The 14,290-nt window shown below is 33.6% G+C and overlaps 1 protein-coding gene across 9 annotated transcripts in view; it reads left to right on the top strand.

The window, feature by feature from the left end:
- The window catches only part of POLQ (DNA polymerase theta), a 91,267-nt gene that overhangs the window by 68,750 nt on the left and 8,227 nt on the right, over positions 1–14,290 (top strand). For 8 of the 9 annotated variants that reach the window (XM_016158842.2, XM_016158844.2, XM_016158846.2 and 5 more), the window contains 4 exons: positions 417–538; positions 5,404–5,588; positions 8,332–8,443; positions 10,084–10,208. In XM_016158842.2, coding sequence (XP_016014328.2) covers positions 417–538; positions 5,404–5,588; positions 8,332–8,443; positions 10,084–10,208 — 544 coding nt within the window. The remainder of the gene's footprint in view (positions 1–416; positions 539–5,403; positions 5,589–8,331; positions 8,444–10,083; positions 10,209–14,290) is intronic. The other variant, XM_016158843.2, reaches the window with a different exon arrangement.

Here is a 14,290-nt window from a genome sequence, read left to right on the forward strand (position 1 = left end):
GGCAGAAAACCGGGACCACTAGTCAAATCAAACAGCATATCCTTATTTAAGTCAAATACTACAGGGAAGAGTTTAGCAATGTCAGGAACATTCCCCCTTCCTGCCCTCTTCACATGCACACAAGAGGAAGAAAAAACACAGTTAATTTATATTAGATATGGCCAAAGAGATTTGTTGAGTTGAGCTAAATGTTAGTGAATTATCTCAGAAGCAGTTTGTGGGAAAGGTTATTACAGAAATGTCTTATTTTCTATTTAATTGAATGTTTACTAAAAAAGACTAATATCTGTAAAGCTTTAAAGTGAGTTTCCGATAAGTTTCTTAGAAGGAAATAGTAACTTTACTGAAAAAATCAGACCTTTTTCACATATTTGAGACTGCTTCACATCAAGCTGATGATGTTGTTTGCATGACAGAGCAGGAAATAAAAAGGGTTGTGGCCTGAACCCTAGGCACCAGGCACAGATGGAGGAGAGGACCTCAGAGGGAGGAATGCCGTTTTCGATCAGCATGCGACACGCCTTTGTGCCTTTCCCAGGTAATGTGGCTGATGATTTCTGAGTTGCTCATTGCTGCGGGAATGTTCTTCAAAGCACTGATAAAGCCTGTATTATGAGTAAGACTCAGAAGTGCGCATTGGTCCCTCTATTTTTCCTCTCTTTTATGTTATCTATTTTTCCCCTTTGTGTTGCCAGATTTATAACAGTCAGTCATTGTCTTCATGATCTGCTCTTGGTGGTATATGCTCATTGGTAGCAGTCTGCTGAAACTGTTTTCTAAGGTCACCGCAAACCTTTTTGGAAAATCCAATGGATTTTTTTAGTCCTCATCCTCTGTGACTTCTGCGCTTGTCACTGTTAATCAACCTTCACTTTCCTCAGTTTCTCACTTCCCTTGACATCTAAGGACATACTTGTTTTTTTTTTTTTTTTTTTTTTTTTGGTCTCTCTTTCTGACTTGCTTTGCATTTTTTGTCTTCTCCTCTTCTCTAGACTGATGCTTCCTATTACATGGGGTAACCCCCAAGGCTAGCATCCTTTACCTGACCTCTCTGCAGTAGTGTAGCCATAAACCTTTTTGTCATCGGAACATTCGAAAGTCACACTCTAACTCCTATATCATCCCTACTATTAATATACATATTTATTCTTTTATGTTTTGTCAGTTGGCAGATCTGAGTGAGTGCAGTTAACCATTTGAATTTGAATTCTGTCAGAATTGTATTGTCTGAGGGTGAATTCAGGTCTATGATAGCATAACCTGCTTGGCAAATTTCAGTTTTGCTTTTTAAGAGTGAGCTATCAGCATTTTACTATTGTAACCATTTTTAAGTATTCAGTTCTAAGGTATTAAGTATATTTGCATTGTTGTAAACCATTACCATAATTCATTTCCAGAACTTTTTCATCTTACACAACTGCAACTCTATACCCATTAAATACTAACTCTCCCTCCCCTACTCCCCAACCCCTGGCAACAACCATTCTACTTTCTGTCTCTGAATCTCACTACTCTAGTACCTCATATAAATGGAATCATACGTATTTGTCCTTATGGGCCTGGGTTATTTCATTTAGTATAATGTCTTCAAGCTTCGTCCATGTTGTAGCACTTCTGTCAGAATTTCCTGTCTTTTTAAGGCTGAATAATATTCCATCGTATGTGTATACTTCTTTTACCTGTTCATTCATCAGTTTATTCTTATATGAACAATAAAATTGTATTTAACACAATATTTTATACTGCTTTTGTTTAAAGTTCTTAAATTTAAATTAAATGTATATCAATTTAGTCTGAAAACTTCTGTCACTAAAATGTAGTGTGTAGTTCACTTACATCTAAAGTAATTATTGATATATGGTTGGATTTAAGTCTCCTAACTTGTTATTTGTATTTTATTTGTTCTATCTGTTCTTTATTCTTTTTTAAACTTTAAATGACTATTTTTATTATTCTATTTTCTCTATTATTTTTAACTATATGTTAGATATTTTAGAATTAACAATATGCATCATACCACATCTTCAAGTAATTTTATATCACTTTTTCTATAACATGCAGTTTTTTTACCATTTCCTTTTCCTCTAATAAATTTAAACTTTATGACTATTATACACTCTGTTATATAGTTATTATTTTTGTTTTAAATAGTCTATTATCTTACAAAGGAATCAAAACCAAAAAAGTGTCTTTTCTAACCACTTCTTACTGTCCACTTTTTACCATTTCTAGCACTTTGTTTCTTGGAGTATTTTCATCTATTATCATTTTTCTTCAACCAGAATACTTCCTTTAAGATTTCTTGTAGTGCACTTCTACTGACAATGATTTATCTCAGCATTTCTATATCTTAAAATAATCTTATCTCACTTTTGAAAGATATTTTTGACATAGATTTCTAGGTTTACAGTCCTCTTCTTTCAGCACTTTAAATGTATATTTCCATTCGATTCTGGTTCGCATCATTTTTGAGAAGTACACCACCATTTTTTCTTGCTATTTCTTCAAGCGCAGTGTATCTTTTCTCTGAATACTTTTCTGATATTTTAATTCATTATTCAGTTTTAGCGATTTGATTTGGTCATGCGTCTTTGGGTAATTTTTCAGCTTTGCTTCTGAGATTTTTGAATTTGCTGAATTTACTGAGTTTACTTTTTTAGAAAACCTATGTACTTATATTTTTAATTAAATTTGGAACATTTTAACTATTATTTCTTATATTTTTTGTCTATATCTCTCCTTGCTTCCTGTTACTTCAAATATATGTAGGTCATACCACTTGGGACTGACCCACAGATCACTGAAGCTTTAATCTTTTCTATTTTATTCCCTTCTCCCTATTTTTTTTTCACTCTGTGCTGCAATGCATATTTTCTATTGACTGTTTTAATGTTTGTGGATCTTTTCTTCTTCTGTGTCTACTTGCTGTCATATCCTTCTGGTGATTTTTACATTTCAGATATTGTACTTTTAATTTTAGAATTTTAATTTGATTTTTTTGTGTAGTTTTTATTATTTTATTGCAATTCACCATTTGTTACATCATTATCTCCATGTTTCTTTAAGTTCCTAGACATGTTTCTGTTAGCTCTTAAAAATTTCATCATCTCTAATTTCTGGGTCATTTTCTATTGATCAAATTTTCTCCTGTTCAAAGTTACATTTTCTTAGTTCTTCTTATGTGTAGTATTTTTTTATTGTTTGCTGGACACTGTGGTTGCTACACTGTTGACTCTTTGGATTTTTCAGTCTTCATTAAATAGCATTTCTTCTCCCAGTTAACTTTCACATCGGCTTGATAATTTGAGACTTCGAAAGGTTTTTTTTAGCAAAGGTTTAGAACATCCTTTAGGGCTAGATTAGCCTTTATTGTACGGCATGGTTTTGCTGGGGTCTCGATGCTCGAGTTCTGTCAGAATTTCTTTTCTTTTTAAGGCTGAATAATATTCCATTGTATGTATATATTTCCTGGCATGTAGTAGGCTCAACAAGTTCTACCTTCAGTCAGATCAGAGCTTGAACATATCTCAACATGCAAGCAGGTATTGTTCAACTAGTTGTTCAGCTGACAGCTGTGCGATGGTGATTCTTTGGTAGTGGTTTTTTCTTTAGTGTTTGTTCTTTGTCTGTTCCCTGTACAGCTTAGTATTTGGTCAGAAATCCAAAGGGATTACTATGCATATTTCTGGCGCTCCTTTTATGCATAGCTTCTTCCTCTCCAAATTTTTACAAATTCTAGGCCAAACTCCAATCTCTGTTTCCTTAGCTCAGAAAAACCATAGTGCCGTGTTTCATCTCTCATTCCCTGCAATGCATTCTACAAAGTGCCTCCATTCACAAACCTAAGAGAGTTGGATGGCTCACACCTCCTCCTCTCTCCCCTCCTCCTTCTCAGGGATTGTATAGTCCCTGTTGTCCAATATCTGAAAACAGTTATTTCATATATTTTGTCCAGTTTTATCTTGTTATGGCAGTAAGGCTGTAAAAGTTGTGGTTATTTGTTTTAAGTCAGTATTTCTACATTTTTAAATCAATTATTCATTCACATATTTCAGAAATCAAAATATGTAAAAGATATATTGATAAGCTTTGCTTTTTCTCCTGTCCTAGCTATTCTGTTACCTCCAGTACCTCCTTTCAGTATTTTATGTAGATATAAATGGAAATGAATAAGTAATATTTTCTTCCCGATATGAAAAAGTAATATTTTCTTCTCCTATTCTTATACAAAGATAAGCATTCCATGTACACAATTGCATGACTTACTTTTTTTTCATTTAATATTTTTATGCTGGAGATTTGTGATTGTCAGTAAAGCAATTTGTACATAAACCAGTTTAATCTGTGTGTGGGTGATCTGTGCAGTAATCTGTGGCCTTGTTTGTTGAGTCACAGAGTAAAAACCTGTTTGATAGGTATTGTCAAATTACCATCTAATAGGGGACAGTTACCATTTACTTCTTAATAACACATGAGTGTTCTTTCTCAGCCTTGCCAAACTGTGCTGTTCAACTTCTGGATTTTTGCAATATAAGAATGGATAAATTGTTTCTTGCTATATATTTAATTTGCATTTATTTTACTATGAACGAAGTTGAGCTGTCTTTAATGTGTTTAAGGTTCTTTTGTTTTAATTATTTTCATGAACTGCTTGTTTATGTTTCGCCTTGGTCTTGATTTGTAGCACTTCTTTTTTATAATATAGCAATGAGTTCTTTGTAATATCAGTTGCAAATATTTTTCCTACTTTTTTCTTTGACTCTGATTTTATTATTGTTTTATTTTATTTATTTATTTTTGCCATGCATATATAAGCCATTCATTTCTAATTCACAGGTAAATTATCTGAATATTCTTAAATAACTCTTCTTCACATATCAACCACTTGATTTTTTTCATTGAATGTCTTTGTTTTTATCAAAGTAGATCAAATGCTTCTCTCCAGCCCACTTAAATTGTGTACACATTGGAAACCAGTTTCTTCATTAATTCATTCATTCATTGAACAGCCATTTCAGAGCCTACTACAGGAACTCTCAAGGTTTTCTATAAACTGCAAAGGACAATTAAGTCTCCCATACCTAATGGTTCAGTGCTATGTGGGAGAGGCATGAAAGAACCATTTCGGATTGTGTCAGGTGCTGTGGGAACACTAAGGAAAGCACTGCCATAGTGGTTAAGGAGCAGAGGTCAGCAGTGGCTTTACATATATTACATATATTTGAAAACTAAATGGAAAAAAAAAAGTCATCTAAGTTATACAACTGAATTGCATCATTTTAAGAGCAAGATTTTAACTTTTGGACACATGATCTCATAACTAAATTTCTGTCATCCTGCTCAATTATATAAAACTTGGATTCTTTTCTTGTACCAGGTTTTCTAAAATTATTTCTGCTTCAGGTGGTTTAATATTAGCTGCCGATTACTCTCAACTTGAACTGAGGATCTTGGCTCATTTATCCTATGATCAACGTCTCATTCAAGTGTTAAACACTGGAGCTGATGTTTTCAGGAGTATTGCAGCTGAATGGAAGATGATTGAGCCAGAGTCTGTTGGGGATGACCTGAGGCAACAAGCAAAGCAGGTAATCTTCGTGAACATGCTTAACATAAATGAGGAGAATTTTAATTATTCAAAAAAATAGAAAAATTGTCTCAATTATTTGTAGTTGAGGAATAATTTTTTCCATCTTTGGATCTTTCAAACCACATTCATCTGACCTGTTTCATGGTATTCATTATAACATCTTTCATAGAGTCAGTAGACAGAATCAGATACACGGTCTGAGGCATTTAGTGTTAGAAATGTCATGTGCATTAGTAGTTGATATTGTGGTAGTGGTAGTTGTTAATTGTGTGTGTGTGTATGTGTGTATATTTTTTAAATCTCTAGTCTGTGAGCATCCGTATTTTCATACGGCGTCGAGCCACAATGCTTTTTATAAAAAGGTGTTTTCTAAATATTTGTTGAAAATAGATATTGCTGACCTGTGGATTATAATTAATAATTGATAGCATTTTAGTTTGAGGGCATTGGTTAGCTAATCCACCTATGAAACTTCAAACTGCCCTTGGACTTTTAAAGTGGGTCATTATTAGTTTCTACTCCTGGATGACTGTCTAGCACAGAGAATGTTGAAGACCATGTTTACACCATTTCCAGGCCTGAATTAACACTGCTACTTCCTTACTATATGACCTATGGGAAATCCGGTGCCATTTTCAAGAAAGCAGGATTGTTAGCTGAGGTAAAGGCACACCACTCCCAATTCTCAGATCCTGCTTTACTAGTTTTACATTTACTTCTAGTTATTCACAGTTGTAATCTATAAACTGTATTAGGCATAAAATACATTTCACCACTGTCTGTCTGTTCAGCACCAGCACTTGTTTCTTCCATGCTGTAGGAAGTCAGCTTTGTCTTCTCTTTCTGTGTAATCTCCTCTGGAGTCCTGCATTTAGCAAGAATCAAACCGTAGGTAAAACAGCTACTATTCCAATATGTAATCCTCATAATAAACCTATGAAATAGGTATTATTATTTATTGTTATCTTCATTTTATGTAGGAGGAAATCGAGGCACAGAAAGTTAGTAATTTGCTTAAGGTCATATAGCTGTAAGTGATGGAGCCAGGATAAGTTCCAAATGCCAAAACTTAGAAATTCTGACTCCATAACCTAAACATTTATCCATTGATGATAACGACCTCTATTTAATAATTTCTTGCATGATTTAATGGTGTTTATGTTATCTCATTTTTTCTTTTAAATCACCATGCACTGAACCATCTAATCCCAAGTCTTACTGAGATCTCAGCTCGCACTATGTCTGAATTAAAAAAAAAAAAAATAGCATTACAACAAAATAAAGCATAAAAAGACCAAAAGAAAAGAAAAAAAGAGGGAAAAAAATCACTCTCAGTGTATTTAAGAAAAGGAAAAAACAAAATACCTCTAGCTGTGTTATCATATTAAAAGTATTTTGGAATTTTGATAATCATTTTTTGTTCTTTTAAAATTATATTTAACAATATTTATATAGAGCTTGCTTTGTGTCATGGAGTTTCCTAAACACTTAACCAATAACTCATTTAATCCTAACAATCTCATTAAGTATTATTATCTTCATTTTATGAATGAAGAAATCAAGGTAGCTTGTGCAAGACAATATATCTTGTAAATGCCGGAACTAGGATTCAAACCCAAGCAATACTTACTCTAAAATCAGGGTTTCTTTATTGACCTATTTAGACCATTTTCCTTCATGACACCCAAAATTTCCTCATGAGTTTGCGTTTAATTCAAATAAATTCTGTGGCTGTAAGATTTCAGGTGGCTGTGAAGTGAAGAGGATATATATTTCCATTAAGTATTTCCTTTTATCAAGCCATGAAGCTCTTTTAGTGCTATTTAAGAATGAGGAGAGGGATATTTATAATACTTTTCTCTTTCCTGACTCCTAGGCATTTCTTTAAGCAGAAGTTTATGAGGTATTGTCAGGAATATAAAGCTGCTCTGAAGACTGCTGGATGAATGAAAAAGAGTCAGAAATAGATCTTCCCTTTTAAATCACTAGGTTTATTCTCTTAAAACAAATATTCATATTCATTCATATTCTGCCCTTGTTTTCCTTCCTCTCTCCTCTCCCTACCCAAAAATATTGCTAAAAGGCATAAAAGATATTCATTGGATATCCACTTTTATACCTCTAATCCACCAAAATTAGATCTAATAATTTCTTTGCCTGGAGGGCCTCCCGTGGTTGGAGTGGGCAGGACTCCCCTCTCGGACTGAGACTTGGAGGGAGGGGCCGAGAGTCTCCACCTGGGATCTGCCGTTCCTTAGGGTGATAGGATCCGCCCCTCAGACTGGCAGAAAGAATTGCAACGGGTGGGTGGGAGGGGAGCAAGGGGGACACGCATGCTGGCCCCCTTCCTGGTGCCTAAGAGGGCTTGGCAAAGTCTTAGAAGCAGAAGGAACAAACAGAGGTCCCGTTTCACACCTGGCTTGAGACCCAGAATGCAGAGCAGTTTCTCCAAGGACATAGAAACAGAAGAGAAAGCCCGCGCTTCTGGGGGCGCCCCCACCCTCGGGACTCGCTCGTGGGTCTGAGGTTGGGGACCTGTTTCCTAAGGTGGGCGGGGGTGGGGGGCAGTGACCATCTTGGCAGTTCCCACAGGGTCAGGTACAGCAGGGGGTGGGTACCCCCATTCCCAGGTTGAAATAAAAAGCTTACCAAATTTCAGTCCTAATGAACTTTTTATATTTACATTTTATGTGTAGTTATGACCTTTAATTTACTCACTGAGTGTGATTACTCCCTTTCAGATTTGCTATGGAATCATTTATGGAATGGGAGCTAAGTCTTTGGGAGAGCAGATGGGCATTAAAGAAAATGATGCTGCTTGCTACATTGACTCCTTCAAATCTAGATACACAGGTAAAGCCTTGAGTGTTAATTATCTTCTAGGTACTGTTCTTCTCAACTATCTTTCCATATTATTATTAATTTTTTTAAAAAGGCATGTTACATATTTTTCTATTAACATTGCCATTAATCAGATGTTTTCATCAACCATTGCTAATTAAATAACATTGACCTTACTATGACTATTTCATAAGATATGCCTTTTTCATAAAAGTAGAGATCAAATGTGTAGTTGATTTATGTGCTGCTGTGTAATTGGGAATCTCTTATAAAATCTTGAAATTGTCCAGTGCTTTAGGTTTAGGTAGCTTTAATTTGAAACAGTAAATCATTAATTAAATGTACCAGAAGCTGTAAGAGAACAAATGCTGTTATATAGTTTGAGTATCATTGATACAAATTATGTTTTCTTTTGGCAGTTTATTGAGTTATAATTTCTATAGAATAAAATTCACCCTTTTTAGGTGTATAGTTCTATGAATTTTGACAAATGCACACAGTCATGTAATCTATACCACAGCCAAGATATGGAACCATCACTCGATCACTCCAAAAAGTTATTTTATGCCCCTTTGTAATCAACCCTATCCCCAATCCCCAAAAAGAAAACTTTTTTCACACATGACATGATGTTGTACATCGAAAATCATATGAATTTTACAAAAACAACTACTAGAACAAATAAGTAAATTTAGCAAGGTCCTACCGTACAAGGTCAATTTGTAAAAATCACTTGTAATTCTATATTCTAGCAACAAATAATTAGTTTATGAAGTGAAAATAAAACTATTTACAATAGCATCATAATACACAAAATACATAGGCAAAATTTAACAGAGTATATGTAAGACTTCACTGAAAACTCCAGAGCAATCCTGAGAGAAATTGAAAAATACTTAAATAAATGGAAGGTTTACTATATTAATTTATTAGAAGGCATAATATTGTTATGATGACAGTTCTTTGTAAATTGTTGTATAGATTCAGTACATTACCAATCAAAATTCCATTGGTCTCTTGGTTGGAATTAGACAAGCTGACTGGAAATTTATATAGAAATTCAAAGGGACTAGAATAACTAGAATAATTTTGGGGGGAAATATACAGTGTTGAATACTTACATTCCCTGGTTTCAAAACTTATTAAAAACTACAATAATCAAGACAGGTATAAGGATAGACATAGAGAACAATGGGTCACAATAAAGGGTCCAGAAATATACCTACCTATACACATATGGTAAATTGATTTTTAAGAGTTGCCATGGTAATTCAATGGAAGAAGAGTGGTCTTGTCAACAGTTGGTGTTAGAAGAACTAGATACTAGTAGGGGGAAAAGTGAACTTCAACTTTATTTCACACTGTGTTCAAAAATTAACTTGATATGGAGCATAGACTTAAGAGTAAAAGCTTAAACTCTAAATCTTCCAGAAGAAACAAGGGAAAAAAGCTTTGAGACACTGAGGTAGAGATTATGTCATTTCTAAAGTTCCTTTTGTTTTTAACTTTCTGAGTCTACAAGATAGTGAATGAAAGTTTGTATGAAAAGTTTTGATGTGGTATTAGTGGGGTCTTGGTATATATCACTATATTGAAACTATTGAATGAGAGTAAGAATGGACTTTGGGTGTAATTATTATTTTTATTTTTAGGGATTAATCATTTCATGAAAGAGACAGTGAAGAATTGTAAAAGAAATGGGTTTGTTCAGACCATTTTGGGAAGGCGTAGATATTTACCAGGAATTAAAGACAACAACCCTTATCATAAAGCTCACGTATGTTGAAATTTCTTTGGATTTTTCACTTAAAATTTTAATGATATGTATACATTTCAACAAAGTCTAAATGCTGCTATTGTGCCTTACAGGAATCACTAGTGTATTAAGTGTATCTTCTGTTTCGTTAAGGATTTCTGAAGTGATGGCACATGCCAGTATTCATTGAACACAGTCTTTGGAGACTGATATAAATATGGGTTCACTTAATAATACTTCAATTAAAGATGTTCTGTTTCAGTAAACCAATTATTTGTTTACTTTGGTAACAAGTTATAGATAAACTTAATTCTTACATTTGCTAATTGTTCTGTGGTTCAGAAAGCATATCCGAATTTGTCATATCACACCAGATTGCCAATGTCTTCAGAGATTAGCCAGTTATTAAATTGTGATTTTTTTTGGCTCATTCTACTTGTTCATTTATTTTAAAAGCACTCATTTATCAGAGGTTGATACCCAAAATATTGAAGAAGGCTATTTTTAACACCAATTTAAAGACTTGTTGATGGTATTTGCTCAAATTATTATTAAAATCTCTTCCTGAAATAATTGGAATTCCTAAAAATATTCTATATATCTGAACATTTGAGTTTCTATTATAATCTAGATCTTCCTATTTTAACTGATTGTATTTTGCCCTTCTCCCATGCTTTTGCACGTTAGTGTCCACTACATATTATATGTAATGAAAATACTCAGCCTCCAAACTGCCAAACGCTATCTGGAGCTAGAAGCTGTCAGAGTGTTAATACTCTTAGGGACTATGGAAGAATAGTTGTCTTTTGTTTTTCTTCACTCTCAAGTCTCCCATTTATCCACGTACAGACACCAGATGTTTATCAGGCTTTTAACCATCTCTTAAGTGAACAAAGCAGTGCAGTTGATGCACTAGAAAAACAAGTTTTAAAATGTATTAGAAGAGATAGTGCAAACTAAAACTATATGAAAATAACATATGTATACTCTATTATTTAGGCATCAAGGAGAAGGTAGAACTTGAACAAATTCTTAAAGATGATTTAAAATTTAGATTATTGAGCATGAGAAAAAGACAATCACATGTGACTAAGAATTTGAGTGAAGATAGTTTGGAAGGCAATCTCGTAGGAATGGGGAGTTTGAGTTGTCACTTAGGGGTGGATAATTTTCTCCTCATCAGTTGGAGCCAGATAGTAAAAGGCTTATAATGTCAGGATGAGAAATTTGGACTTGATCTAACAGGAATTATGTTTTTTGGGGCTTTACATGATGAAAAATGGAAGATAGAGATATTAATGTAAATGAACAATATAAGTTTTTGAAGCCTAATATTTCTGTAGCTAAATATGTGAGAATAAGACTTTTGATGTCCAACTTTAGGAGTTGAAGATCTAACTGATTCATTATATAGTTGCTGAGACAAAAAAACATCCAACCCTCTGAATTAGGAATAAAGTAAATATAGCCAGGTATATTTTTTGGTTTGGTTTGGTTTGGTTTTACTTTCTGTTTAATTTTTATTGTATTGAAAAATAGAAAATGCACAGAAAACAAATATAATCTCAGTATAATATCACAGGGCTACACCTTTGTAACCTTCACTCACTTCAAGAAATAGAATATTGTCAACACCCTAGAAGCCCTCCTCATGCCTCCTTCTAATCCCTACCCCTTCCCAGAAATAACCACTATCATAACTTCTAACATTATAGTTTTGTTTTATGTATTATTGACTTATACATATATTATATATGTGTATTCTCCTGTGTCTAGCTTCTTTCAACATTACATAGGCAAGTCATTCACGTTTCATCTGGGGGTAGCTGTATAGTACCCTATTATGGATATACCACAGTTTATGCATTTTGTTCTTTTGATGGGCACATGGGTTTCCAGTTTAGAACTATTGTGGATATTGCTGATTGAAACATTCATTTCCAAGGTTCTTGGTGCACATATGTTTCCATTTATGTTTGGTAAAAGCCTACTCATAGAATTGCTGCTTATCTTCCACTAGAGTAGAAAAAGCCAAATTGATTTTCAACTTGGTGGTTGTAGCAACCTGTCTTTCCATCAGAAGTGTATACAAGTTCTGATTGCCAACATTTGCTATTATTAGTATAATTTTAGCTATGATGGTGAGTGTAAAATAGTATCTTGTAGTTTTAATTTGCATTTATTTTGGTGGTTACTACTGAGGTAAAGGAACTTAACAATTTAGTTATTTTTTTCTTGGGAAAGTGCCTATTCAAGTTTTCTTATTCATTTTTGTTGTTGTTGAATTGTCTATTTATTTTCTTACTAATTTGTAGGAGCCTATTATTGTGTGGAAAATATTCTCTCCTACTCTGTGTCTGGCCTTTTTATTCTCTTACTGGTAATTTTAGATGAGGAGAGGGTATTAATTTTGTTTATTCTTTAAATTTTTATTGAGAAATAACATACTTGCAGTAAAGGGCACAAATCATAAGTGTAAAACTTTTTAAGTGTTACATATGTATATATCCACATAACTACCATCACAATCAATTATAGAACTTTTCCAGCATTCTGGAAGGCATCTTTATGCTCCCTCCAAGTCAATACTGTCTCCCCTGTACACACACATAAAAGTACAGTTTAATTTTGTGTGAACTTGAATTTTACTTAAATACAATCATACTATATGTCTTTGTTTAGCTTTGTAGTATTCCAATTTAGGAACATACCAACGATTTATTAATTCTAATGTCAGCAGACATTTGGTTATTTCCATGTTTTGGCTATAATTAAATGAAGCTATTATGAACATTCTTGTATATGTCTTTTGGTGAAAATATGCATCCAATTCCATTTCCTTAGAGTGGAATTGCTGAATCATAGAGTAAGCATATTTTTACCTTTAGAACACACTATGTAACAGTTTCGCAAGAGTGTCCCAGTTTATATTGCCATCAACTATGTATATTGTACCTATATACGTGATATCATGGTCTTTTTAATTTTAGCCATTCTAGTAACAGTGTAATGGTACCTCAGTGCTTTTGCTATTTTTTTTATGCTTTTTTAATTTGCTTTTTATTGATGACTAGTGATGTTGATCTCCTTTTTAAAGTGTTTATTGACCATCTGGGATCTTCTTTTGTGAAGGGTCTGTTTAAGTCTCATGTTTATTTATTTATTTCTGTTTTTATATTTCATCATGCTTAATTCTGGATATTTTCTTACCATATTTTAATTTATGGATTTTCTCTTCAGTTTGCTGTTGAACCCAACTTTTGAGGTTTTAAGTTCTAAATGATATAGAACTTTTCCAGCATCCTAACAGGCTTCTTTATACTCCTTCCAACTCAATATTATCCCCCCTGCACACACACACCAAATTATAGAGAAAGCACTATTTAAGTGCTTTCAGTTCTGTTATTTTTTTCAGTTCTAGAGTTTTTATTTTATTTTATTTTATGAGCATTTTGTTCTCTGTTGAAATATTCAATTTTGTCTTTTATTTTCTTGAATACATTAAACATGATTATTTTATAGTGTAATAAGCCCCATACTCGTACACCCATAGTCTATTTTTGTAACTTTTTTAAAAAAAGTTTTCTATATAAACAGTTATATTGTCTCAACTTCTGATTGTCCTGTTAATTTTTTATTGTGTCAAATATTGTATATGAAAGAGTATGGATGTAATTTGAAGCCCATATCATGATGTTACTTTTATCCAGAGGATTTACATCTGGTTTTGGCAGGAGACTAGAATGACCAACAATAAAGGGTTACTTTGATCCAGGTTCAGGGATAGAGATGATTTGAATGGTGTTTGGACCAGACTATTTTTAGTTTATTGTGTTTCCCAGGGTGTTAGTTTTGGTGTTGCAATTTGATGATTTAGCAGGCCTCCTTCTCCGTGTTGGGCCCTGAACCTAAATGTTTGCTCCAAGACCCTTGGGATCAAGCTCTGCTTGGCTTCTTAGCCTCTCATCCATCTCTTCTGGAATCTATTGATTTCCCTGGGAAAAATGATGGCCTCCAATGCCAAGATCGCTTTTTTGATTTCCTTTTTTTCCTAGCTCTCTGGGGTCTGTAATTTTTCACTTTCTTTATAACTGTCCGATTCA

This window comes from Rousettus aegyptiacus, unplaced genomic scaffold (assembly GCF_014176215.1).
Source record: "Rousettus aegyptiacus isolate mRouAeg1 unplaced genomic scaffold, mRouAeg1.p scaffold_m13_p_4, whole genome shotgun sequence".
NCBI lineage: Eukaryota > Metazoa > Chordata > Mammalia > Chiroptera > Pteropodidae > Rousettus > Rousettus aegyptiacus.